The sequence below is a fragment of the Jaminaea rosea genome (assembly GCF_003144245.1).
Source record: "Jaminaea rosea strain MCA 5214 unplaced genomic scaffold BDZ90scaffold_9, whole genome shotgun sequence".
Taxonomy (NCBI): domain Eukaryota; kingdom Fungi; phylum Basidiomycota; class Exobasidiomycetes; order Microstromatales; genus Jaminaea; species Jaminaea rosea.
In genome coordinates, this window is record NW_020289983.1 from 273,242 (window position 1) to 298,783 (window position 25,542).

The following is a 25,542-nucleotide window of genomic DNA, read 5'->3' on the forward strand; positions in this document are numbered from 1 at the left end:
CCAAATTCTCATCACATCGTTAAGTCGATCGACCACTCGTAGCTCGTGCACAATCATGACAGGGATGACAAGCGGATCTAGTATTGACAGCTCAGCTCCCTCCATCTCTATCTCCCAACCCTCTGCGTCGGCCCCTTGCCCTTCACTCGCGCACGTCTCGTCCGTGCCACATTATCCAGCGTCTCGAGCAGATCCTTCGCCAGAATGTCATTGCACCCGGCCCAGCCTAGCAGCTGGTCCTCAACGGCCTGCAGCTCACCTAGAGCGGCCTGAGCTTCGCTGCGAAGCTCCACTTGGGACTGAGCTGCCAACGTGGTCGATCCTTGCCCAGGGCCGAGGGCGATACTGGCGGCGTCCGCCATGCTTGCGTCCCCCTCACCTGCAGCGGCCTCGTCCTCGGCTTGAGCCTGGGCGGCAACCGCCGCTGCGACGGTAGCCTGGAAGTTCTTGGGAAGGACAAATGGCATACCGAACTTGGCTTGCTGTTGTCGATCCGTAAAGTCGAGCTTTACGCGCTTGACACCTTTGCCTCCCTTCGGACCGCCTGCTCCTCCCTCACCCTCTTCCTCACTTCCCTCTGCCTCTTCATCACTCTCCTCCTCGTCAGCATCGTCTCCCTCACCCAACACTACCCTACACATGTTGCTTGCTGCAAGGAAAATGCGCGCTGCGTTCGCCGCAATACCATGCGCCTCATTGCGTAAGGGGTCAAAGGGGGTGCGATACACTTTGTAGTCGATGGTGAGTTGTCGCTCGATTGTGCCGCGTGACGGGCGAGAGGCAGAGCGTGCGTGGATCCCGTCTGGTTGGAGGTGGTGCGTTTGCGGGGCTGAAGGGGTTGAGACGTCGGTAGAGGTGGACGAGGCGTTGCGCTTCAGAGTCACCTGGCGGCCCGAGCCTGTTTCGAGGCTCGCAGGAGCAGTGCTGGATTCTGCCTTGTTCGTTGCCGCTGCTGCGCTCTCTTGCTGAGGCAGATGCGTCCTCACATGTCCTGCAAGCGTCATCGCCTTGTCCCCTCTCTCCACCCTTCCTCCAGGCAACTTGTAATCGCACGTCGCCCACCGACAACCCTCTCTGCCCTGGCCTGCACCAACTGCGTGCCTAACATGCGCGTCAATATGGCTTCCCTGCCCCTCCCTCGTATCAGTAGCAGGCTGCGGACATCCCCGCCATTGACAGTTGTATCGTCTGACCTCAGGGCGCAGATTCCCCTCCAAGCCCGAAATGATGAACTTCTGTCCCCCAACTCGCACATCCTCCTCGGGTCGAAGGATGGCCTGCGTGCCTGGCAAATAGGCCGTCACGCTCGAAATGACGTCGGCAGCTGCCATCAGCGGCGGCAAAGGTTCACCGCCGCTTCTCTGACTCCCATTGACGAGCGGCTCAAATGTATCGCGATAGCTCGTCCAGATTTGCATCTGCGTAATGTACGCGCCCGTCTCCGCTGGTGGATTGGGCACGAGTTTCGTGACCATCTTCAACCACTCCTGTACGCGGTCCGGCTCCTTCATCTTTGCCAGTGCCATCTTCTCCGAAGCCGTTGTGTATTCAACCAGCCCACCTTCAGCCTTCATCTCCCGCAGGCGGCGCCAGCGTGCTTTAGCGTCCGCATTTGTGCGGTCAGCCCGTGCGACGATCTCGCGCTCGTGCGTGGCGCGGTTGGGTATGTAGCGGAGGACGTGCTGCTGGTGCGGGTGAGGCTGTAGCTTCGTAGTGCGATCCCAAGAGGTGGTGTTGATGCCGAGCATGCGGGAGAGGATAGTTGCAGTGGGCTGAGAGGGAAGCTGTGCGCGGCTGGAGCTGCTGTCTCCGGGCGAGATGAGCTTGAGGGCATTTGGCCACTCGCGACGGAGTTCAGGCTCCTCGTCGTCGACTTCGAGCCCGAGCACGCCGGCCGCGGCCTGGTCCGACGCCTTCGATGCTTTGGGGTTGGGCTTCTCCACCACCACATCAACCGTTGCGGCCAAGCAGTCCATGAGAGTCTCGGCGAGCTGCTCGTCGAGGTCGTACAGGGGCAGGAGCTCCTTGCAGCGCGAGACGATGCCAGGGCTCATCCCTCCAGTGTCCACATCAACTGCACGCTCTACGAAGATCTCCTGCTTTGTCTTTGATGAGGCGGAGATGAGGATAGCGAGGAAGCGGAGAGAGGCGAGGAGAAGAGCACGGTCAGAGGTGGTGTGCAGTAGGAGGACCATGTGCGCGTAGAGGCGGTCCGAAGAGTGCAAATGGCGAGGCGAGGCTTCGGTGTCATCAATCGTGCCTGACGAAGCGGCGATCATCGCGCCGGGCATCCTCTTGACCGATCCATCCGCGAATCTAGCTAGCTCCGCACGATGGTACACCCTTATCCTGGGCGCCAAGGTCTGAGCGATTTCCGCCCAGTAGAGTCTCATCTCTCTGACGCCCTCCAAGCGCATCTGCTCTTCCACCTCTCCCCCCTCCTTCAAGTCCGTGCCATCCTCGAAGCCGAAGAGGTCCTCAGGGAGGGCGATGATCTCGTAGGCTACGCGGGCAACGTCGTGTAGCTTGGAGATCCATTCGGCGTTTGATGATGTTTCTGAGCAGTTGCGCAGGATGAGAGATGCGGACACGGCCGCGTTGAGGATGAAGTAGTGTGAAGGGTTGCGGCGTGGGTCGAAGACGGTGGGCTGCTGCGCGAGGACGACTGCTCCCTGGCTCTCCTCGTCGCCTTCCTCGTCGTCCTCATCTTCGAAATGGTCATACTGTCGAAGAACGCTTTCCTCCTCATCTGTCTCCCAGCCTGGCCTTCCTCGTGCTGCCTTGTTGAAGCGATCGACGAAGCTGATCAGCCGGTCTGCCAGCCCACACCACTCTGAGAGGATGAGGTGGTGCGGGTGGAAGTTGGATGCGTGGATGAGGCGTGAGAGGGACCATGCAATCTCCTCGCGAAAGGGGGACAGGAGAGCGAGGAGAAGACGATTGCAGGGGCCAGGCGGCGTGAGGTAGCTTGCTGTGCGGGTGCGATCGGAGAAAGATGAGCTTTACATTCGTTCTACAAGAGCACGAAGCGTAGCGACTCACGCTCTGTGCCATCATCGAGGCGACGAGGCGGATAATGCTGCGGGTGCTGTTGCGCTGAACGGTACTGCTGCTGTTGTGAGTAGCCGCCCGTAGAGCGATGCACCTGCGGCGAAGGCCTTGACATGGAAGGATGCGAGGGTAGTGACTTGGGAAAGGTGCAGTGAGCGAATGAATGCCATCCGCTCGCGAGGCTCCCACTTCCACCTCGACTCGAGGGCGAGACGCGCCGCGGCCGAATCGCGACAGGCGACGGGCGGACAGAGCGCCTCGCACTGGCCCGAGCAAGGTTGCCTTGCATGAGCGAGAGCGGGCCTCGAGCCAAAGCCAATCAACACATTCTCACGCTGCTGCTTGCGCCCTCTTCTTTCCTTTCCTCCTCACCACTACACAGCAAAGCCCAACATGTCCGCTCCCATTCCGGCCCCCGTACCTTTGGCTTCGCGCCCGCGCTCAACGACAATCTGCCTCTTCGACGTCGATGGCACGCTCACCCCCGCGCGTCAATCCATTTCGCCCGCCATGCTCCAGACGCTCCAGCACCTCCGCACGCAATGCGCAATCGGCTTCGTCGGCGGCTCTAACCTCCCAAAGATCCAGGAACAGCTGCAGCTGCCCGGTGCTGAGCCTTACAATTGCGTGGACCTCTTCGACTATGGTTTCGCCGAGAATGGGCTGACAGCGTACAAGATGGGCAAAGAGCTGGCGAGCCAGAGCTTCTTGGGTTGGTTGGGTGAGGAGAAGTACCAGAAGCTGGTCAAGTTCTGCTTGAGATACATCAGTGGGCTGGAAATTCCGGTCATGAGGGGGACGTTCATCGAGTTCAGAGCAGGCATGATCAACGTCTCGCCCATCGGGAGGAACGCATCGTGAGCGCGGGGAAGAGATCAGCGAGGACGGCTACCTCGCGATACTGACCACCTTTGAGCCTTCCTCCCACGCTGTCGCCAGCATCCAAGAGCGAATCGAGTTCGAGAAGTACGACCTGCAGCACAACATCCGCCGCGACTTCATTGCTGCACTCCAGCGCGAGTTCCCAGACTACGGCCTCACATACAGCATCGGCGGGCAGATCTCATTCGACGTCTTCCCTGTCGGATGGGACAAGACGTACGCCCTCAACCACATCAAGGACGACGGTTTCCAAACGATTCACTTCTTCGGCGACAAGACGTACAAAGGCGGCAACGACTACGAGATCTTTGAGGATCAGAGGACGAAAGGGCATACGGTGACGAGCCCGGAGGATACGATCCAGCAGCTGGGCGAGTTGTTTCAGGCCTAGACGCGCTCAAAGGATGTAAAGGTAGAGCTGCTCGGTATTTGTCGATGTCACCTAGCTGGATTGCAATTAGACTGCAGTGCATGCAATGCTCTCGCCCTTCTACGCCTTTGCTTCCTTCTTTTCCTTCTTCTTCTCCTTCTTCTCTGCCTTTGCTTCCTTCTTGCTCGCCTTGTCCCCCGCTTCCTCCTTCTTGACCTTCTTGTCCTTTCGCGGAGACGGCGAAGCTGCTGGTGCCACTCCAGCCGCCGCTGCCTCCTTCTCGGCGGCCTCTACCTCGCCCTTCTTGCGCTTCTTGTCCTTCTTGGCAGGCGTCGAAGTGGCTGTCGTCGTTGCGCTTGCGGCTTGCGGCCCGGCTTCTGCGGCGGCAACATCGTACATTGCCCCAACGGGCGCAAAGTAGCCTTTGAGGCGACGATGCTTTTCAATGCTGGCCATGCGGGCTTCCGCAGGGGTTTGGGCGCCGTTCGTCTTCGTCTTCTTGGAAGAGGACGTTTCCTGCTCATCAGCCGTGCTGGCAGCGGGTGCGCTCACGTCCAGCAAGAGCTCAAATCGTCTTGCAATCGGCATCTTGCTCTGTCGCAATTGCCCGACGCTGCGTGGCCCAGTAGGGAGGTAGAGGTACGCCCCCGGCGCGACTGTGCTAGACGAAGCGGCTGCTCCATCGTCGTCCTCCTCTTGGTCCACGAGCTGGCTCTTCTTCCCTTCCCGCTTCGCTTTACCCTCCAAGTGCCCCGCCTGAGCATTGCGTGCATCTTGCGACGCCGGAGAAGATCCCTTTGCCTCTACCAATCGGTACGCATCCTCCTTGTTTCGCAGCGAAGCCGCCCTCGTCTTCTTTCCAACATTGAGCTTCAGCCCATCTAGATCCGCCGCGTTCACTCCTTCGGGGAGCTTGAAGAGCCACACCTGCTTGTCACCGTTTGCGAGAGCATCGTGCTGCAATGCGCTGCCCGACAGATCGGAAAGTGAGTATCCCTCAGGCGGTTCGTATTCGTGCGTTGCAGAGGACTGGGATTTGCGGGGGCGGGAGGAGGAGGGCGTCGCGGATGGAGGAGGTGGGGAGGCGGATCCACTGGCTGATGAGCCGGAAGAGGAAGAGGAGCCTGAGGGCGAAGTGTCTCGTTGCTGCGACGCCATCGTTGTTGTCGAGGTGTGTGGTGGTACGGTAGTCGAAGAATTCAGGCTTGCTGAATCCTCAACTTTTGCTCGCCTCTCCGGTCCGAACTTGGGTCCAAAGAACGGAACCAGCCACGCGAGCAGCGCATGGCCGTCGTGGAGCCTGGCTTGAGCGCTCGCTCGCCCGCATAACCGTCTTACCGTCTTGGCTTGCTCGCCATCACTTCGCCACTACGCCCGCTATGCTGTCGTGGCCAGCACTCGTTGCGCTCCTCGCTGCAGCCCTGCTGCAGCAGCAAGCGAACGCCGAGGCCCTCCGCTTGGGCAAGCCAGCCCCCTCGATGGGCCTCTCCTCTTCAACCTCGCAACGCTTTCCCTCTGACCTCCTCGCTCACCCGGCATTCAAGGTGCACTTCGACGACCATGCCACTGTATCGAATGGAACGGCAGCAGCGTTGCTCGCAAAGAGTCGCGAAGCACATGGCAATGATTTAGCGGGATGGAATGCAGAGCAGGGAGAGAGGGGGGGGGAGCATCACATGCTCATCCATTCTTCGCCGCGCCAGGCGCACTTGTGCTCCCTTACTCCGCCAGCAATCTCGTCGTCCAGTGGCGCGTTTGATGTACAGTCTACTCTCACCCCAAGCACACTTCTCGCTGAGCGCCATCGCGTCATCGAGTCGGGACTGTCCCTCCTCGCACCACTCAAGGGGACCTGCCTCTACCATACTCTCGACTGGTTCACGTACTCTCTCTGCTTCGGTGAGAGCGTGCGCCAATTTAAAGCTATCGAGGCAACAGTGGGTCCGGGTAGAGTGCCAGCGCAAGACCCGAGCAAGGACGCATACGTGCTGGGCAGGTGGAAGAGGGAGCTAGAACGGGTAGGCGGGCGACTATGGGATGAACGCTCGGGGTCTACCGCCGATCATCATGGTGGAGGCGATCTGTCCACTATGCGATCGCACGACGACCACGACTCCTCGAATGTCTCTTTGGACGACGACAATGGCACGGAGCTGATGCAAACGATCCGCTTCGCCACCTCGGGCGTAGAGCAACGCTACCTCAGCCAAGTTTGGTCAGACGGCACCCTCTGCGACATCAACGATCAGCCGCGCAACGTCGAGGTGCAGTACCACTGTAATCCTGCTCTTGTTCCGAGCTCGGCGAGCAGGATCGCGCTCATCAAGGAGACGACGACGTGTAGCTACGTGATGGTCGTGGAGACGGGTCTAATCTGTAGAGAAAGGGAATTGAAGGTTGGCAGGGAGCGTGGCGGGGAAAAGGGTGGAGAAGCGGTTGGGGAGTGGAAGTGTAGGCGCGTCGTCGAGGGCGAGACCGTCAAAGCTGTGGAGGATGCAGAGCGTGGTGAAGCGTCTCGAGGAGCTGATAAGGAGGATCGCCCCGTCGCAGAGCAGGAAACCTCGGCTCCTGCCGAAGAGGACCGCGACGCATACCTGCACACGACGAGCACATCACCCTGGCTTCCCTCCGCCGAAAACCCCACCGCCCTCAAGTCCGACGAGTATTACGCGCTGGACTGGGACGAAGAGGGCAACGCCCTTGTGGAGCCGATTGGCAGCTGGGCCGCCGATTGGATGCAGGCACAGGAAGAACAGGAGGCAGAGATGCGCGCTGCGGGGCGGGAGGAGGAGGGTGACCCAGAGGCGACGGCGAGGGAGCATTTGCAAGCGAGGCATAGAGCGGGCAAAAGGTTGAGAGAGCTGGTGGGACGGGGTGAGGGTCGGCGTGAGGGCGAAGCTCAAGGTGCTGGGCGAGAGGAGGGGCTGGAGGAATTGCTGTCGAAGATCCTCTTTGGAGGACAGGCGCAACAAGACGGAGCCGCTGTTGTTAATGACGGCGTCCGCGTCCACATACTCGATCAAGACGAGGCAGGGCAGCCTGTTGCTGGAGTAGCGGGACTACGTCGCGGCGAAGAAGGTGTTCCCATCGAGGCTCAAGATTTGCAAGCGGGCCTGGCTCGGGCAATCGAGTCGGAGCTCAACCGCATGAGAGGTAGAGCGAGCGGAGGGCAGGAGCAGCAGCAGCTAGAGCAAGCGCAAGCGCAGACACAAGACTCAACAGATTCAGCCGCCCAGAGCGTGATGGCGCAACGTCGCAAGGCGAGGCTCGACCGGCTAGCTGCGGCTCTCGTTGAGGGGATGCAGGGTCGCGGGGCTGAGGCGGACGGCGGCGGCGAGGAGGGAGGCGAGACTGTGCCTGCTGAAGGTGGAGCGGAGGAGCAACCTCAAGCCGCCCGCGTATTCGCAGAGCTCAATGCCCAAGCAAGGGGCCAGGCGTGGAGACCAAAGCCAGTCCCTGGTGCTCCGGGGCAGGTGGAGAGGGAAACCCTCGCAGAGAGGGCAGAGCGATTCTATCAAAATCGAGACGGGGATGGGGATGAGCAGGAGCAGAGTCAAGAGAGCGAGGCAAGTCATGGAGCGAGACGTGGGCACGATGAGCTGTGAGCTCAAGAGGTAGGCGTGTATCATAATACCATTGCGTTCGCCGATTGCGCCCGCCTTGTCTCTCTCCTTCTGAGTAGGCATCGTGGGGAAAGAAGACAAGAGCTGCCCTTCGCGTAGTCTGCAGAAGGTGAGTCTCCCTGGTCGGCGGTGCTATGTGCCGGACACAGGTGGCCACCAGCAGCGAGGGAACGGTTCGTCTGCTCGAATCCTTCGGAGCAGCATTCCGAGTGATTGTCGCCATCGCTCTTGCCGTCGCTCTTACGGTCACTCTCGCCTCTTTGTTGCTGCGCTCGGGCCGGCACGGAGCACCGTCGATGTTGGGCGCAATCTTTCTCGACGTATCACATCCGCTTTTGCCCTCGCGACGACGCTGGCGATGAGCTGGACGACACACGCTCGCAATCTTGTCATCCCTTCCATCTCTCCGTCTCTACCCCTCGTATCACCTCTCGCCCACTCCCCAACTCGCCTTCGCAGAGACCTCCGCAACTCACCACGCTGCCCGCGAGCCTTCGGCTCGCGGGCCTTCGGCTCGCGGGCCTTGATTCGCCAGTGAAGGCCAAAAGCACTCGCATCGCTGCCCCATTGTCTCTTCATCTTGCCTCGCCCTCTCTACTCGCACACCTGATGAAGATCAGGCAGGTCTCTGCCAAGGCGTAGAGGCGAGATCAGCATCAAGAGACCTTGCGAAGCACCACCATGCTACGCTACTGCTGTTGTGGAAACGGATACGCAAAGCTTATGGTAAGCTGCGCAGCAGATCAGTAGATTTGAGTCCGTGACTTCATGCTAAGCAAGCCTCCGTGGCCCCGCGTCTAGCGTTCCCCCTCCCTACAAGGTCGATCCACAAGCCATGGCAAGTGAAGCACATCGATTCAAAGTGATAAATCACAAGACAGGAAGCTGAAGAGGACACAAAGTCAGGCTCAAGAAGCTAGTTGGGCAAAGAGGGGGTCTGAGCGCAGGCTAGTCTAGCCCAGCCAAAGCTCAACAACCCAAAAGACCGACGCTATGGCTACCGCAGAGTGGATGCGCGGAATATCGCCCCTCGAAGACCACGCCACTCCTACCACTGTCGTCATGAAAGCCCTCTCGAAGCAAGGAGTAGCTCAAGCGCTCGGGCAGGGCAAAAGCCTTGATCAACTTCCGTGACGATCCGGGCCCCAGGTCGAAGCTGTGCAAGACGGTCAAGACAGCGGTGCGCAGACAGAAGGGCAACGACGAGCTTGCGCAGTACTACGCGGCCGGCTCCATTACGGACGACTCGTGAGTGTAGCTCGATGCTAGCGAGTCGCGCACAGCAGCCCTCAACTCACGCTCCATGACCGCACAACCTTCTCGCTCGCGGCCTGCGCCTAAGGCTTCGACCAGGTAAGCACAGAAGCATGTCAGTGTCACAGCGCCGCATGCCTGACCATCAGTCTCCCTGTTTTGCCTGCTCAGCCATCATCACGTGCACAGGGACTTCAGGCCGCCGGTAGCGAGATCCAGCAAGACGTGAGGCAGCTCAGATGATGCAGTGCGCCCTCAGCGAGGGGCAGGGCCGATTCTCACTGATCATGCTGCTACTGCCGCCCTCATCGCGGTAGGACCCTAGACGATCCCTTCCACCGTCGCACTTCCCCGTGAGAACGCAGAGCTCATCTGACGTTCAAGTGAGGCAGTGTTGACACCCACTCCTCTTCGCCCCGCCGCTACACTGCACCGCTTTCTACGCCGGGTGCGTTGCATTCGCTCAGTGGCCCCTTCCTCTCCGGTCTTGGCCGCAAGGCCGTGAAAAGACGCGCAGATGCAGGCAAGACGGGAGATGAGCTGTCATCAAGGGCATGCGAATATCTCGATATGTCATTGCGATCAAGTCTCAATTCCCCTCGATCACCATCGGCAAGCTGTCTCAATCTCCGGCCTACCGTTACCCCCGCGAGCCCTCTCTGCTACGGTATTGTGGAATCGAGCTGCCATCTTCAACAAGCCCTGCGGAAGTGCCCATCTCCTGCAGCGCTGCCAGCACATTCTCGCAGACAGCGTGGAGACGTGGTCGGAGCGAGCGGATACCTGTCTGGGGGAGGGGACCTGCAAGTCAGTATGGGTCGGGCATGTTCCGGACGGATATAAGACAAAGATGCACAACCACGACAAGGCAGCAAGGCTGGCTCTCTTCGAAGGCATCCTCAGCAGGGCACAGGGCTCCCGCAGCCACACATTGGAGAGCTTCAGGCGCAGGTACCCGTAGCGGCACCCAAGCATCAACAAGATACTAGACGCAGCCGAGGCTGCCCTTTCTGATCGCCGGCCCTTTCCCGCCCATCCGCCAGCTTTTCCTCCCCTCCTCTTCCCCAACGACGTCATCAAGCGTGACGCTGAAGTCGACGCAACTGTGTGTCAAGAAGATCTGGGGACGAGAAAGCAGCGTTGCGCGGGGCGATGAAGTTCTGGGGCACGCCAGGACTGAGGGCGGCTTACAAGGACGTGCAGCTCACGCACATCCTGAACGCTCTCTTGCTCCAAGACATGAACAAGGCTGGATGGCGCCAGCTTAAAGGGCTGACGGCGAGCGAGCGTGGGGGCGCAATTAGCGAGTGGGCAGAGCTCGAGAAGAAAGCCCCCGTCACCCAGGCGGACGTCTTGACTCCGGAGCAGCTTCAGCGTCTCGCGGCCAAATCCAAGGAGAGAGGCAAAGAATTCCGGGCAAAGGGGACGTTCGCCAACGCACCGCTCAAGGCGACGCACGCGGCGAAGGGGACGATTCTCAGGGTGCTGTGCCGTGGCGCCGCCGACAAAGAAGGCCCCAAGAAGGGCAGCCAGGAGTCGGAGCAGCTGGTCGGGTGAGTGACAGCGCATCTACGTGTAAGGACAAAGTCGTAGTAATTCGTGAGGAGACAAGAGAGGAGGACGAGTCTACACGGGAGATAGGAGCGAGGCGACGGAACGGACGGTCCGACTGCACACTAGTACGCCCGCTGACGGTACAATCGCTCACTGGCCTCGCTCTCTCTTGTCTGCGCGCTTGTAGGACCCTCTACGCGGCCTTCCGCCACGTCATCGGCGGGGCCCACTGCGAGTACTGCGGCGTCGAGCTGACGATGCTGCAGCTCACAAAGGAGGGCGTCAGGCAGCGCAAGGCCTCTGGCGCTGTGGGAAGAGCCAACTTCCCTTTCAACCTCTCGCTCGACCGTCGAGACCCTGGGCGCTTGGGAGGGCACTATGCCCTGAACAACCTGGCGGTGGTGAGTTGAGCCCGACGCACAGCCTGCGACTGGCCGCAAATGACGCACATCTCCTCGCTCCTCTCCTCGCAGTGCTGCAAGGGCTGTGACATGACCAACTTCGGCTTCAAAGTCGACAACTTCTTGGTCATGATGGGCAAGATCGTCGACGAGGCCGACACGCGGGTCGACGACAAAGGCAACCTCTGCTCTCCTCCTCGGGCCCGCCCGCACATTGGGCCGCGAAACGACGTGTACCTGCGGCAATGGGCCGAGCAGCGTATGTCATCGAAGGAGAATCTCACAAGCAGGCAGCGGAAAGCAGGCAACATGACGGCCGGCGATCTGTACAGTCTCGCTCGGGAGCGGTACGCCGGAAACGGCCATTACTTCGACGTCTCCGGTCTTGTCGTTCCGCTCTGCCTCGCCGACGTCAACCGTGTCAGCTCTGCTCATAAATACGATCGGGACAGAAGGTGCCAAGTACTATCGAATGCGCAAGGACACCTGCCTGGCTTCTGAGACGATACCGTGGTCTGAGCAACACCGAATGTGGGCTGGCCGCTGCGGCGATGCAAAGGACGACAAACAGACTCGCATCAAGGCACGCAAGAAGCTTCTGACAGAATGCGAGGCCGCGACAGTGTCGGTAAGGGTGCGGTGGACCGCCCTCTGACACTAGCTTCCGCGCACGCTATGAGCGACACTGCTGACTCAAGCCTCGTTCGCAACAGTTCAAGAGGAACTGGCCCCGCTCGTCCGTCCACGAGTCCGTGTGGCAAGTCGTCGAGCTGGCCTCGCGATTCGCACACAACTCCGGTCCGCCCATCCCAATCAGGTCCGTCTTCCCTCCCACGATGTTCCCTAACGAGGCCAGGAGTGACAGGGTCGACACGGAGAAGTGCGCCGCGCATTTGCCCACTCAGCTCCCGGCGCTGCGTGCTGCGATGAATCGAATGGGCAGGGAGGCCTTCCGTGCGGCCTACGGGCACCACCAAATCACGTACATGTTGGACACCATCCTTGAAGCCGACCCACACAGGCCGAAATGGTCTGAATTGCGCTCCATCGATGACGAAATCCGACTGGACGGTATTTGCAGGTCAGAAAGCAGGATGTCTTCGACGAGCGCCAACTGAAGGCCTTCGGAGACGCTTCGCGCCTGCGTGGACAAGACATGAGGGCTCGCGAGTCGGCCTTCACCAATGTCTACGAGGGTGCGAGGTACTTCCTGCTGGTCGCGTGCCAAGACGCGGCCAAGCGCGACGGCCTGAAGCGGAGCAGCGACGAATGGCGGAGGAAGACCTAGTGAGCTCAGTCTGTCTCGTCATGACCACGCGCGCTCGCTAATGCCTCAATCTTTGTTGGTCCGACAGGGACTCGTACGCTTACTTCAAGTTCGTGCTGGCAGGTACCCGCAAGTGCAAGCACTGCGGCTCTGTGCTGGCCATGCACAGGCTCAGCCGGGTTGAACGCCAGATGAGGAAGGACGAGAGGATCCGGGAACAAGCGAACTTCCCGTTCAACGTCTCACTGGATCGCCGAGTACCCGGACGCCTGGACGGCAAGTACTGCGTGATTGATCAAGGTCACAACGTCGACGTCGTCTGCAAGGGCTGCAACTTCGTCAAGAGCGGCTTCCCCACGGACAGTCTCATCATGCGATTATGAAAAATCGCCAAAGACGCAACGGTGCAACTCGACGCCAAGGCCTTCCTCGTCGCCAAGCCCTCCTCCTACAAACTCACGAAGGCAGACAAAGCGTGGCTGGCGGAATGGGCGAGGGCACGGGGGGAGACCCTGAGGGCCAACCATCGTGGGACTTGGAAGAATGGTGACTTGACGAGCGCACAGCTCCTCAAGATCGTATCATCGCGGTGAGTGCTGTGCTATGCATCACACGCGTGTCTCCTCACTGACCGCCCATACTCTCTCTTCACGTCAACATGCGTTGCCATCGCCAGGTACGTGGGCAATGGACTCTACCGAGATCCGAGCGGACTCGAACTGCCTTTGCACTTCGCCGACATCGACAGGTTAAACCCATTTGACTAGTACTATGCCAACAACGCTCGCCTCCTCTACCGTCCATTCAAGTACCTCCGAGGCAATTCAGAGAGCGACGAGCACCTTGAAATCGGTCCTCGCCTTTTTAAAACTAGTGGTGGTTGCGAACCTACTATGCGAACGCAGCGAGAAACCTGTTACGTATTCTCGCTTGAACCTGCCTAGTCCCTGTGATTGTACATTGATTCTTGTATTATGAATGATGACACATCTATGGGGGTCAAACGATTGAAGCATCAAGTGATGGGTCGGTCGAAAGCGGTGAGGCATTCCTCCTCGCGAGTGGCCTTTACGAGGAGAAGCAGCGCAGAATGTCACGATCGACTGCGTGCTGCTGCTGCTGCTGCTGATGTTCCACTCCTCACCTTACCCACTTGCGGCTCGCTCATAATTCCCCTTTACTTCGCAGCTCTCGCTTCGGCCTGCCATCCGGCGTGCTCAGTGTGGATCGCTTGCGCTCTAGTGGGAAGAGAAGCGTGTCATGAGTCAGCAAATGAAAACAATGATCGAGAATGGACAGATGGAGCTTACCTTCCGCTTGGGTCGCTAGGAACGCCCTGTTGAGGCGGAGACGGCGAAGTAGGAGGCAAGCGGTGGGGGCCAATGGTCAGCAATAGAATCGGTCGCCGGTGCTAGGCAGATCAGAATCAACCGAGTAAACTTACCCAGCTGCTCTTCGGAATCCACTTCTTGACCGTCGATGCTGCTGCTGAAGAAGGGAAATGGGCCTCGAAGAGCTCTCTGTAATGGTAGGCTTCCTTGGTGTCGGGGGTGAGATGAGGGAATCGCTCGGCGGCTTTCTGCATCTGCTCGTCGCTGATGACCTTCTCAGCATGCTCTCGCAGCGTATCTATATGCTTATGGCCCACTCCGTCGGAGAACTGGGTTTTCGAAAGCATGAGGTTGAGAGAGAGAGAGAGAGAGAGATGGTGATCAGCGAGATGCTCGACGAGGAAGGCGAAGACGTGAGAAAAGCCGGTGGCTCGTGCGTTGCACCGAGCGCTCGCGTGGCCACTTCCGCCCACTCCAAGCCGTGGCTGCGAATACGAGCTATAGATCGTCGTTCGCTCGCTGCCTCACTCACCTGCTCCTTTTGTCTCCAAAGAATTGAGTCGGGCAGGTAAGGCTTGTCATCGCCCTCAGGCGTAAGGGCGAAAGCCTCGCGCAGAATGTGTTTCTCCATAATTGGCCTGCCGTTCTTGTCCATAGCCTGCTCCTTGCCCTTGGCGAACATTTTCTCCTTTGCATCGATGTCGAGGGAGACTTTGACCATTTGCTTGTCGAGGAACGGAACTCTGGCCTCCAGGCCCCAGCTCATCGTTGACTTGAAGACGGGGTGGGGGGGAGGGGGGTTAGGCGGCGTGAGTACTACCGCTCACAGTGCTGATCACGCGCATCGACTCACCTTGTTAGCTCGCAAGCAGTCTGCAGTGTGCAAGTTCTTGACTCGACTGACACACTCTGAATGAAACTCATCAGCGTTAGGAGCGGCGTGGAAGTAGAGGTATCCGCCGTACAATTCGTCTGACCCCTCGCCGGAGAGAACCATCTTGACTCCCATAGCCTTGATCTTGCGGGAGAGAAGGTACATGGGGGTGGAGGCGCGGACAGTGGTCACATCGAAGGTCTCGAGGTGGTAGATGACGTCGGAGATAGCATCAAGCGCCTCTTGGGTAGTGAAGGTGTGCTCGTGATGGACGGTCCCCAGGTACTCGGCGGCCTGACGCGCAGCAATGAGGTCTGGCGCGCCCGGCAACCCGATAGAGAACGAATGCAGACGTGGCCAAGCTGCCAAGGTCTCCATCTCATCCTGAGGGATATCATTACCAGCAGCTGCCTGTCGCGAGGCTTTCCTCTGCTCATACCGCTGCCTTTGCGCCTCTGCGACCTTGTTCGTCTCGCGCGCCGCAATGGCCGCGATCAAGCTCGAGTCCAGACCACCTGAGAGCAAAACGCCATAGGGAACCTCGGACATGAGACGCTTGCGCACAGCAGCTTCGAGCGTCTCGCGGATCAACTTCAAGTCCGCGGGTGTAGTCGGACGAGGAGCACCCTCGGCATCATCGTTGATCCAGCGCGGGTTGTAGTAGCGTTGCAGTTCTTGGCCCTGAGGCTTGGAGCTGTCCCAGTAGTGTCCAGGAGGGAAGCCGTGGATCTCGTCGCATTCGCCTTCAAGGGCCTTGAGCTCGGAGGAGACCCAGACAGCGCCGGGGACCTTTGAGGAGCGACCGTAGTAGAGGGTCGTGATGCCGATGGGGTCGCGGGCGGCAATCATGCGCGAGGGAGTGACGCTAGTGTCGACGAGAGTGAAAGAGAACATGCCGTCCAGGAGAGAGGCGAATGGCGTAGCCTCCTCGCCCTTCTCCTCGGCAGCCTTTTGCTCGCCGTAGAGGTGCAACAGGACCTCGCAGTCCGAGTGAGTCTTGAATGAGGCGTTGGGGTCCTTGAGGTTCTTGCGGAGGAGGCGATGGTTGTAGATCTCGCCATTGACGGCGAGCACGAGCTTACCATCCTCGCTGACGAGGGGCTGGGCGCCCGTGTCGACGCCTACGATGGCCAAGCGCTCGTGGCAGAGTACCGAGTCTTCAGTGACGACGCAGCCACTCCAGTCGGGGCCGCGATGACGCTGGCAGCGACTCAATTGGAGGGCTCGGCCGCGATACGAGGCCGGGTCAGGGATGCGGTGAACGCCAAAGATGCCGCACATGTTGGAGCGGCAGCGCGAGATGAAGTTGAAGACGATGTGTTGGTGATAAGGAGGAAGGGCCGGTCGTCAAAGGAAAACAAGAAGAACCGGTCTTCGCACCTCGCCCTCGGAGTCATGCGATCGGTCCTAGACTAGCCCCCCCTTCGTCGCTGCAAGGCTGCAGGAATGCGAGCGGGCACAGAGCAGCGCCGAGCACTCAACGCTGTGGGAGCCACGCGCCGCCAAGGGGTCGGATCGGGAGTAAGGGCGGGCGGAATTGTCTCTGGCGGGCGAGCGGGCGAAAGGATGAGGCTGTGACTAGGTGGCGCGGGTCTGAACGTGGTTAGGCAGGCAAATGGCCCGAGACGCATGGCAGCGAGCGGTCAGCGGCGACGACGTCGACGACGAGGGCGGCGATACCATTGGATCGAACTCAACCTCGTACTCATCCACTCCACTCGGCCGTCCCTCCAATTCCCTTGTAGCAAGGACTAGGAGTCAGAGCTCTCCTCGCCTTCGCATCCTCGCTCTTAGCCCCTCACGCCCAGCCATGTCAGCACGCACCGGCGGCCCCGTCTCTCGCAAGGTGCGAGTTAGCATCGTCGCCGCCGATGGCCTCGTTAAGCGCGACGTCTTTCGTCTACCCGACCCATTCGCCATCGTCACTGTAGACGGCGAGCAGACTAACACCACGAGCGTCATCAAAAAGACGCTCAACCCGTACTGGAACGACTCATTCGATGTCACAGTCACCGACTCGAGTGTCATTGCTGTGCAGGTCTTCGACCAAAAGAAGTTCAAGAAGCAGCATCAGGGTTTCTTGGGTGTCATCAATGTGCGAGTGGCAGATGTACTCGATCTCGAGCTCGGCGGCAAGATCCTCCTCACAAGGGAACTTAAGAAGTCCAACAACGCTGAGGTCGTGCACGGCAAGCTGGTAAGTTGGTGCCAGCGCTGAGACCCCTGTGATGACATACACTGACACCCTTGCCCACTCGCGCGCAGATCGTCGACCTGAACACCGACACGTCGACTCGCATCTCAAACAATTCGTCATCTGCTGCCGCTCCCGCAACGAGCTCTGCCAACTCAACGGCAGACACTTCTGCGAGCTCATCGACTCCTTCTTCAGCCGCTCCTGCTACTGCAGCTGCAGCAGCTGCTTCTTCATCGTCTGCCAACATGCCCGCATCTAACAGCACCGAAAGCAACGGCAATGATGGCGGTCGTTCTACCGCAGCTACGTCAGCTGCCCCTCGCCCACCCGCCGCCGCTGCCGGCAACCGTAGCGACGAGCATGGCCCTCTGCCTGCTGGCTGGGAGCGCAGGACCGACCACCTCGGCCGCACCTACTACGTCGACCACAACACTCGATCCACGACTTGGCAGCGCCCCACCGCATCGACCAGCGCCAACCAAGCAAACGCAACGGCAGCAGAGCGCCAGCGAGTAAACAATCGCACCCTCGCAGACGACATGCTTGGCGTCGATGGAGGAAGCCGAGTCGTATCCCAGCCTCAGGGCACCACGACTGCATCCACACCCGGCCCTTCAACGCCTTCAGGCACCTCTACCCCCTCTGCTCTGCCCGCAGGAGCGTCCGGTGCATCCACCACAGCCGGCTCAGGGCCTCTCCCCGCTGGGTGGGAGCAGCGCAACACGCCCGAGGGTCGCCCATACTTTGTTGACCACAACACTCGCACCACAACGTGGGTCGACCCTCGTCGTCAGCAGATCCTCCGCATCATGGGTCCCAACAGCAACAACGTCACTGTCCAGCCTCAGAGCGTCTCGCAGCTCGGCCCCCTGCCCAGCGGCTGGGAGATGCGCCTCACCTCGACGGCGCGCGTCTACTTTGTGGACCACAACACCAAGACAACGACGTGGGACGACCCGCGCTTGCCTTCGAGTTTGGACCAGAATGTACCGCAGTACAAGCGCGACTTCCGTCGCAAGCTCATCTACTTCCGTGCGTTCCCCATGCTTCAGGACAACACAGCTTCTACCAACGCTCATTCGCTGACCTCTCTTCTCGCACCCGCTTCTCGCAGGCTCGCAACCCGCTCTTCGCCCCATTCCTGGGCAATGCCACGTCAAAGTTCGCCGCACGCACATCTTCGAAGACTCGTACGCCGAGATTATGCGTCAGCAGCCCAACGATCTCAAAAAGAGGCTGATGATCAAGTTCGATGGAGAGGACGGTCTCGACTATGGCGGTGTCTCGCGAGAGTGAGTAGCACACGAGCACAGTAGCGAGCCATGCGAATGCTGACTGAACGCCTCCTTCCCCTCCTTCATCCCCTCACTTCGCGCCGCTGCTACGCCTCGCCCCACTCGCTTCGCTCCTGGTGCTCTCCGCGCTCGCAGATTCTTCTTCCTACTCTCCCACGAGATGTTCAACCCCTTCTACTGCCTCTTCGAGTACTCAGCCCACGACAACTACACGCTCCAAATCAACCCGCACTCTGGCATCAACCCCGAGCATCTCAACTACTTCAAGTTCATCGGCCGCATCCTCGGCCTCGCCATCTTCCACCGTCGCTTCCTCGACGCCTACTTCATCGTCTCCTTCTACAAGATGATCCTCAAGAAGAAGATCACGCTCAGCGACTTGGAGAGCGTGGACGCAGACTACCACCGCTCTCTGCAGTGGATGCTCGACAACCCTATCGAGGACGTGGTAGACGAGACCTTTACCGCCGTCGAGGACAAGTTCGGCGAGATGGTCACCGTGGAGCTTCGCCCTGGCGGAGAGAACGAGGCTGTCACCGACGAGAACAAGCGCGAGTACGTCGACTTGATGACCGAGTGGCGTATCTCGAAGCGCGTAGAGGAGCAATTCCGCGCTTTCCAATCGGGCTTCACTGAGCTCATCCCGCAAGACCTCATCAACGTCTTCGACGAGCGTGAATTGGAGCTCCTCATCGGCGGTATGAGCGAGATCGACGTCGACGACTGGAAGCGCTTCACGGACTACCGAGGATTCACCGAGCAGGACGATGTAGTTCAATGGTTCTGGCAGGTCGTCCGCGCTTTCCCTCCTGAGCGAAAGAGTCGCCTACTCCAGTTCACAACGGGCACGTCGAGGATCCCGGTCAACGGGTTCAAGGACTTGCAGGGCAGTGATGGTCCGCGTCGCTTTACGATCGAAAAGGCTGGTGACCCCTCGCAGCTGCCCAAGTCGCACACTTGCTTCAACCGACTGGACCTGCCGCCCTACACCACCATGGAGCAGCTGGAGCAGAAGCTGGTCATTGCCGTCGAGGAGACCGTTGGGTTCGGGCAAGAGTAGGACGGTGCGAACATTGAACCTGACTATTCTTCCCGCTCTCTCTCTTTCATCTCGATGCCACACACCCCTTCCCCCGTGTCATACGTCTGTCGCGCTCCGCCCCCACCTGTCCATTTATCCTCGCCTCCCTCGAGGCTGACGACGTGCGATCTATATGATTTATCCTCACGAAGAGCGAGTAGAGCGTGGCAGTAGTGCACTACGGTGGTCCTCCTCGTCGGCACGAATGGCGTGCCAATCGAAGCAGGGGAGACGATGCGCTAGACGATGCGCAGGAGCAGAGTCTCAAGGAACAGACGCTCTCCCGCAGCAGCAGGGGCATGGGAGAAGAGGATAAAAACGTATGTCGTAGAGATGATAGATAGAGATTACAACAGAGTGGGCGTCGCGATGCCAAGCTGGATCAGGGGTGGGGTAGGCGCAATGAGCAATGGGCAAAGGAGCGACTGCTTGCATTGCGGGCTGTCGTCGTGTCTTCGACGAACAACCGAGTGATGGAACGAGTGACGCTGGATTTTGGTGGTGGATTTAGTCTGCTGGACGTATGCTTGCTTCGTGTCTCGTGTGCTGTCCTTTGTGAGGTAGGGAGTTGAAGATGGGAAGACCGCTGGTAGCGTCGTCAAAGGATCGTCTCTGTTGAGTCTTGTGCGTGGACGGCGAGCGAGCTTGTGCCTGCCGAGGCCGACGCGGTATCGAGTGAGGATGATCGGAGAAGATGAGGTCCACCAGCGCCGCCTACTTGTGACTTCCCTGCCTCGCCTCGCGACCCACCTGTCCTCGCCTCGCGCACGCTCATGCCTCCTTCTCATCATCGCTCCCCGCCTCGTCATCCCCCTGCGTCCTCCTCTCGCTCAGCTTGCTCAACGTCTGCAAGAAATCGCTCATATACCCAAACGCCCGACTGGAGTGGCTCGTCCTGTTGAGCAGACTGGAAACCACAAATACCAGCTTGAGCACAAGACTCTGCCCATTCGCTTCCAAGCTCTCAAAGGGCAGCGAAGCGATGGCAAACGTGCGTGCCGCCTCCTCGATCTCGTCATTGTTGTCCTCGTCGTCCGCGCCAGGCTGGTTGACCTCGCCCTCGGCGATGCGTTGCTGGCTGAGGTAGCCGCGCAGGAGTTCCTGGTAGTCGACGAGGACGAAGCGCAGCATTGCCTCGGTGACGAGGATGTTGGCACGACAGATTGCGAAGCCCGACAAGATGGTGACTGGCGCTCGAGCCGGGTCTGCTAGCGGGGGTGAGGGGCGGAATGCGACCACTTGCTCGCGAGCGGCTGTGAGTTGGGCCATCGGTGGGAAGGGGGGACTGCCCGGTGGAGGTGAGCCACCGCCTGTACCGCTGCCGCTGAAGGAGGGCCCAGCGGCAGCGCTGCTGCTCCCGCCGGGGCCGCCGCCCCAGCCGTTGGTGGAATACATATTTGCTGTACTCATGCTGGCCCAGGGTGCCGTGGGCGACGCAGCGGCAGAGCTTGACGCTTGGCTCGCTCCGTCCGCACTGGGAATAGGAAGGCCGTTCTCGTCAAAGGTCCCCGTAGGCCATGGCGTGAAGGGCAGCAACGAATTGACGCCAGCAATTCCATAGCTCGGCAATTGCGGAGGCTGAGGTCGAGAAGACGACAATGATGACGACGGCCCCGCCTTTGGCATGCTGAGATCTGGCAAACCTCCAGGCGGGCGCGGTGGTGGCTCTGTATGCTCGAAGCTGGGATTTTGCAGCGGCTCAGGCATGCCCGCCACGATGACTTGAATCTCGCGCAAGATGTCGCGCGCCATCTGCAACTTCCTCCTAGTCGCCTCTGCATTAGCAGGCGGAAATTTACGGTCGCTCCTGAAATTCTCCATCAACTTGCTCATGACCTGATGCAGCTTCGTGACAGCCACAAAGCCGCAGAGGATGCTGGGTCCGCGCTCCGCAGGCTGCTCGCCGACCTTGTGTGGATACAGACAGTCGTCGTCCACGGCCACTGGTATTTCGACGCCCGTCGTGTCGGCATCCCGTAAACTAATGGGCTCGTCGCTTAAGATCGAAATCGTCTTGTCGCTCCCGTAGATGAGCCAATACATGCGGCGACGAAGCTGACGCTCAATCTCCGTCATCTCGGGAGCTCCTGGCGCTCTCCCTCCTGCCGGCACACCCGTCGCTGTGGGTAGCGGCCTCGTCTCGTCGTGCAGATTGACGGAGAATGCTGTGCGTACCAGCTCCCCATGAATGGCATTGGCGGCAAAGGTGCGACCCGTTGACCCCACATAGATGTGCGACGTGTATAGCGTAGCACACTGCGTCAGCGTAGGAGGATCTGCCGTAGCATGTCGGTCGAGCTGCATCCTTCTAGAGGTCAAGTGGCAGATCTGATGCAACTTGCGGTAAAATGGCCAGGGCGCTGGTATAACGGAGCGTGGACACTGAATGAGCGTGTAGGCCGTGAGGCTAAGGACGAATGACAGAAAGTCAACGTCCCGTTCGTCTCTCCGCGTGATGAGATCGTGAGAGAAGGAAGGCTGATGGACGATGGGCATCAAAGGGTAGAGGTGGTGGAAGTAGAGGGAGATGATGGAGAGGAAAGTAGCGCGAGGTGCTACGTCGTCTAGGCTCCGAGGTCGGTCGATGGGGGCTGCAAAGACTTTGCCCAGGTGCCTTGCTTTGGGGCGCGATGTGCTAGAAGGGGGCGAGGGCCCTAGGCTCATCGTATGGCTGCCCGGTTGACTGCTGCTAAGCCTCTTGTGGCCGCTGTTGCTGCCAAAGGGAGGTGGGAAACCAGGAAAAGAGGGCGAGTACCCATCACCGCTTCTCGTCGTCGAGTCGAGGGGAGAGTGGTGGTTGGATGCAAATCGATGGGCCGAAGGAGAGGGACCCTGCGGAAGCTCAAATGTCACTCCGGGGCTCGACGTCCATCCCATCGTTGAGCGTGGCTCCATGGGTGGAGGAGGTCGGCCGGCCCTCGACGACGGCGATGAGCTTGATGGAGATGCGCCGGTCAAAGGAGGTGGCATCATGGGAGGGAAGGACGGATGGTGGTCGTGGTGCGGATGGCTTTCATGCTTGAGACCGTACTGAGATGGCTGGAATGGATTTGGAGGCGGATTGTCAAAGTGCGCCGACATCTGCGCCGCCTCGAGGAAGCCAGAGGTGCGGGGAGAGGGGAGTTGATGCGAATGAGGACTTCTATGAGCGGGATGAGCGATGTGAGGAGGGACAGGCGGAGGAGGAAGCGCTGGCATCATTGGCGGGCCTGGAGGACCGGCTGCTGCGCTGCTGGGCCCGGCGCCGTTGGTCGCCTCTCGAGATGCGTCCCTTGGAATCTTGTCCGTCGACTTCTTCTTTGCACCATTGCCACTCAAATGAGTCTGAGGACCGGGGCCTATGAGCGTGAGGCGAAGAGATGGTGAGCTTCTGCTGCTTTACGTGACGGCTCCTTGATGTGCTCACGCTTCGGCACATAGGTCCACGAACACTCGATGGCCGCAGAGCGACACGAGAGACAACGCACATCCCCCGATGCCTCGAGCCCCTCACCAACGGGCACAATACAACGCGTCTTCCTCGTCCTACAGGCATCACAGCTCTGTGGCCTCTTGCGCTTGATGGGCCGGCCCGTATTGTCGATCAGCGGCCTGCCATCCGGCAGCGTCGTGACCATGTCATCCGAGCGAGCAGCCATCGTCGTGGGAGCAGCGGCGTGGTGAGCTGCTGCCACCACGTCGTGACTGGAGTTGTTGGCCAGCAAATAAGCTCAGCTCGCACCCCGACCTTCTCGAGGACTCAGACCCCGATCTCGGCGTGAGTCGAGGGCGTTTGAGTGAGGAACACCTTCTGGCGTCGCCTCCCTCCAAGGGACGTGCGCAAATGCAATGAAGCTATCGTCGCCGCTTGTAGCAGCCCGTCTTTACAGCCCTCTTTTGGCTGTGCCTTGCCGATGCCGCAATCCGTTTGGAGACTTGCCGCCTGGGCGAAGGCAAAGGACGCTGCGCCCCACGTAGAGCGTCGAAGGAGGATGAAAAGAAGGCAGAGATGGGCGAAGCTTCGCCCCTCGACCCAGTTGCACCCAGGATGGTCAAAGGCCTTAGATCGCGGTGGAGGCGCTGAAGGTGTTGTGTATCGCGACGATGGTCGAGGAGATTGTATGAGAATAGGATACGATGAGATCGCAGGGCGACGTGGACCGCGAAGCAGCACCTGAATTGGTCCTCTTGCGCAGCTGCCGCCGTGGTGGTCTGATCGGATGGATGCAGGCAGCGGTCAGTCGAGAGGTGTCCGTCCGTTTCCCATCCCCACGCGAGTCCACAGCCTCGCCTTGCCTTTGCCCGCCCTGGGTGTGTGCCTGCGTAGCCTGCCAGGCCTGCGTGGCCTGCGTGGCCTGGCCTTGCAGCTTGGCGCACGATGCAGTGTATGCCGTCGCCTGGACGCTTGGACGCTTGGACGCTTGGACGCTTGGACGCTTGGACGCTCGACGCTCTTCGCGGCTGCGCTGCCGCTCATTGCTTTAGTCTCAGCGCCACGATGGATTTAGCGCCACATCACCCTGCTTGACTGGCTCGCCCTTGCGCTCTATCCGTCTCGCGGCTCTCATTTCTTCTCAGCCTGCGCCAGCCAAGCAGGCAACCAGGTAGCCTACAAGAAGCTTAGTCACGTACAGCGCAAAGCAAGCAACAGCAAAGCAAGGAGCAGAGTGAGATGGTGATAAGAGGAGCGGCAGCGGCAGCACAGTCTCGGCCTCACACGATGCTGCGTCACCTCAACACGACGACGATGCTCGCCGCGGTCATAGCGCTGCTGGCGGTCACCGCTGGCTTCGTCAATTCGCAGTCCGTCTACTCTCTCCACCCTTCCCGCTCCACCATCCTCGCTGCCTCGAGGCGTGGGCCAGTAGAAGCTTCTAACCACACGAGGAATCATCCGGACCTCAGTGAGCTCAGGGGCGAGGCTTAGACAGGCTTTGGTAGCAACTCAATTCTGACCGCCATCTTCTTCCCCCGACCCCCGCCAGACGTTCTTGCCTACGTCACACCGTGGCATACTGACGGCTATCGTTTGGCTGAAGACTACCGCGGCAAGCTCGACACAATCAGCCCCGTATGGTACACCGTAGATGCAGGAGGCGATGACTACCAGCGATACCGCGCGCTGGGTGGCCCGCCGAGCAAGGATGAGGTAGACTGGTACAAGCGTCTGAGCCAGCCCGCAGGCAACTTGTCCGCAGTCAAGATTATGCCGCGCTTCCATCTCGCGCCCAATGACTGGAGCTCAGACAATTTCCGACATCTCCTCTCCCACACCATTGAAGGGATGGGCTTCGCAGAGGCCATCGTCGCAGAGGTCATGGTACGCGGCTATGACGGCGTAGTACTCGAGACAGGAGCTGCTTGGGCACTCAAGGAGCCCATTCGCCTGCTCGCTGAGCGACTTCATGAGGAGAAGAAGCAGCTTGTCGTCGTCTTTCCGCCTTTGCGAGGAGATACGCCCGAAGCAAACGAGATTATCATGCAGGGGGTTTCCGGCCTCGTATCGATTGCCGACGCCATACATGTCATGACGTACGACTATCTCGGCCAGAACGGCGCCGCCTTCGAGCCGCCAGCCAGCCTCAAACAGGAAAGCATCCTGCGCAAAGACGGCGTAAGGACCTGGGGTCCCAACACCCCGCTCGACTGGATTGAGCGAAACATTGAAGGATTCAACGCACCGCTCGAGATGCCGCATGATGGCTTTGCCGGCGGCTTTTCGCCCACGTACATGGATTCATCTTCCTCCTCTGGCATCCTATCCAAACTGCTCGTCGGCGTAGCGTGCTACGGCTACTCCTACCCAATCGGCTGGGTCGACTCCGAAGGGAAAGCGCAGCTGGTCACCCCACCCACAAGCCCCATCGCATCAAAAGACAACAACACTGAAGCGCAAGCGGCGTCTCGCGCGAAAGCCGCCGAGAAAGAAGAAAGACGCGCCCTCTACCCGGTCATGCCGGCCGTGGGCTCACCCTTCCTTCATTCTGAGCTGATCGACGTCTTGACGAACAACAAGGCCCTCATTCGCAGACACGACGGATCAGGAGAGAACTTCATCGACTACGTCAAGGCGCGAGAGGATGGAAAGACTCAAGTCAGGCCTGATGGCACGGAAGCGCCGCTGGCTTGGTACCGACGCGCGATTTGGCCTTCTCCGGCGACGATTGAGGCGAGACTGGATGTCGTGGAGCGTAACGGCGCAGGTGGAATTGCGCTGTGGGACATTGGACAGGGTGGCGACTGGCTGCTACATGTCTTATAGCTGCGCGAGTGCGGGCGGCACATTGTCTCACCATGCGGTCTCGCAATCTGACCCCACTGCGGCTGCTATTGCTTCCGTAGCTACCTCGCTACAGCCTGCTCCCGGATGGTGGTCCCTTCGG

At 59.8% G+C, this 25,542-nt stretch overlaps 10 protein-coding genes across 10 annotated transcripts; 6 read left to right on the forward strand and 4 right to left on the reverse strand.

Moving 5' to 3' along the window:
* Nucleotides 1–7: 7 nt before the first annotated feature.
* BDZ90DRAFT_280270 (hypothetical protein) lies at nucleotides 8–3,202 on the reverse strand. Its single transcript, XM_025509264.1, has 2 exons — nucleotides 3,043–3,202; nucleotides 8–2,971 (listed from the first exon to the last, which is right to left on the reverse strand). Exons 1-2 carry the CDS (start codon nucleotides 3,164–3,166, stop codon nucleotides 108–110), a joined length of 2,988 nt encoding a protein of 995 aa, XP_025361396.1. The 5' UTR covers nucleotides 3,167–3,202; the 3' UTR covers nucleotides 8–107.
* A 242-nt stretch (nucleotides 3,203–3,444) lies between these two features.
* BDZ90DRAFT_261039 (phosphomannomutase) lies at nucleotides 3,445–4,324 on the forward strand (the record flags this gene model as incomplete). Its single annotated transcript, XM_025508330.1, has 2 exons — nucleotides 3,445–3,908; nucleotides 3,991–4,324. 2 exons carry the CDS (start codon nucleotides 3,445–3,447, stop codon nucleotides 4,322–4,324), a joined length of 798 nt encoding a protein of 265 aa, XP_025361397.1.
* BDZ90DRAFT_232892 (hypothetical protein) lies at nucleotides 4,087–5,496 on the reverse strand. The gene has a single exon (XM_025506428.1). The coding sequence runs from the start codon at nucleotides 5,459–5,461 to the stop codon at nucleotides 4,424–4,426; it is 1,038 nt and encodes a 345-aa protein (XP_025361398.1). The 5' UTR covers nucleotides 5,462–5,496; the 3' UTR covers nucleotides 4,087–4,423.
* Nucleotides 5,497–5,640: 144 nt separating this feature from the next.
* Nucleotides 5,641–8,242, forward strand: BDZ90DRAFT_192123 (hypothetical protein). Its single transcript, XM_025503877.1, has one exon. The coding sequence runs from the start codon at nucleotides 5,683–5,685 to the stop codon at nucleotides 7,906–7,908; it is 2,226 nt and encodes a 741-aa protein (XP_025361399.1). The 5' UTR covers nucleotides 5,641–5,682; the 3' UTR covers nucleotides 7,909–8,242.
* A 1,995-nt stretch (nucleotides 8,243–10,237) lies between these two features.
* Nucleotides 10,238–11,376, forward strand: BDZ90DRAFT_192172 (hypothetical protein). Its single transcript, XM_025503878.1, has 2 exons — nucleotides 10,238–10,733; nucleotides 10,922–11,376. The coding sequence occupies exons 1-2, from the start codon at nucleotides 10,333–10,335 to the stop codon at nucleotides 11,142–11,144; spliced, it is 624 nt and encodes a 207-aa protein (XP_025361400.1). The 5' UTR covers nucleotides 10,238–10,332; the 3' UTR covers nucleotides 11,145–11,376.
* BDZ90DRAFT_192173 (hypothetical protein) lies at nucleotides 11,377–12,374 on the forward strand. The gene is made up of 2 exons (XM_025503879.1): nucleotides 11,377–11,763; nucleotides 11,849–12,374. The coding sequence occupies exons 1-2, from the start codon at nucleotides 11,608–11,610 to the stop codon at nucleotides 12,251–12,253; spliced, it is 561 nt and encodes a 186-aa protein (XP_025361401.1). The 5' UTR covers nucleotides 11,377–11,607; the 3' UTR covers nucleotides 12,254–12,374.
* Nucleotides 12,375–13,171: 797 nt separating this feature from the next.
* On the reverse strand, nucleotides 13,172–15,954 carry BDZ90DRAFT_232895 (glutamine-hydrolyzing asparagine synthase). Its single transcript, XM_025506429.1, has 5 exons — nucleotides 14,587–15,954; nucleotides 14,266–14,505; nucleotides 13,847–14,062; nucleotides 13,713–13,738; nucleotides 13,172–13,640 (listed from the first exon to the last, which is right to left on the reverse strand). Exons 1-5 carry the CDS (start codon nucleotides 15,886–15,888, stop codon nucleotides 13,580–13,582), a joined length of 1,845 nt encoding a protein of 614 aa, XP_025361402.1. The 5' UTR covers nucleotides 15,889–15,954; the 3' UTR covers nucleotides 13,172–13,579.
* A 463-nt stretch (nucleotides 15,955–16,417) lies between these two features.
* BDZ90DRAFT_221191 (HECT-domain-containing protein) lies at nucleotides 16,418–19,159 on the forward strand (the record flags this gene model as incomplete). The annotated part of the gene is made up of 4 exons (XM_025504462.1): nucleotides 16,418–16,804; nucleotides 16,873–17,836; nucleotides 17,919–18,096; nucleotides 18,235–19,159. 4 exons carry the CDS (start codon nucleotides 16,418–16,420, stop codon nucleotides 19,157–19,159), a joined length of 2,454 nt encoding a protein of 817 aa, XP_025361403.1.
* Nucleotides 19,160–19,783: 624 nt separating this feature from the next.
* BDZ90DRAFT_192241 (hypothetical protein) lies at nucleotides 19,784–22,916 on the reverse strand. The gene is made up of 2 exons (XM_025503881.1): nucleotides 22,587–22,916; nucleotides 19,784–22,518 (listed from the first exon to the last, which is right to left on the reverse strand). Exons 1-2 carry the CDS (start codon nucleotides 22,816–22,818, stop codon nucleotides 19,952–19,954), a joined length of 2,799 nt encoding a protein of 932 aa, XP_025361404.1. The 5' UTR covers nucleotides 22,819–22,916; the 3' UTR covers nucleotides 19,784–19,951.
* A 963-nt stretch (nucleotides 22,917–23,879) lies between these two features.
* BDZ90DRAFT_261046 (glycoside hydrolase) lies at nucleotides 23,880–25,421 on the forward strand (the record flags this gene model as incomplete). The annotated part of the gene is made up of 2 exons (XM_025508331.1): nucleotides 23,880–24,063; nucleotides 24,145–25,421. 2 exons carry the CDS (start codon nucleotides 23,880–23,882, stop codon nucleotides 25,419–25,421), a joined length of 1,461 nt encoding a protein of 486 aa, XP_025361405.1.
* Nucleotides 25,422–25,542: the final 121 nt, after the last annotated feature.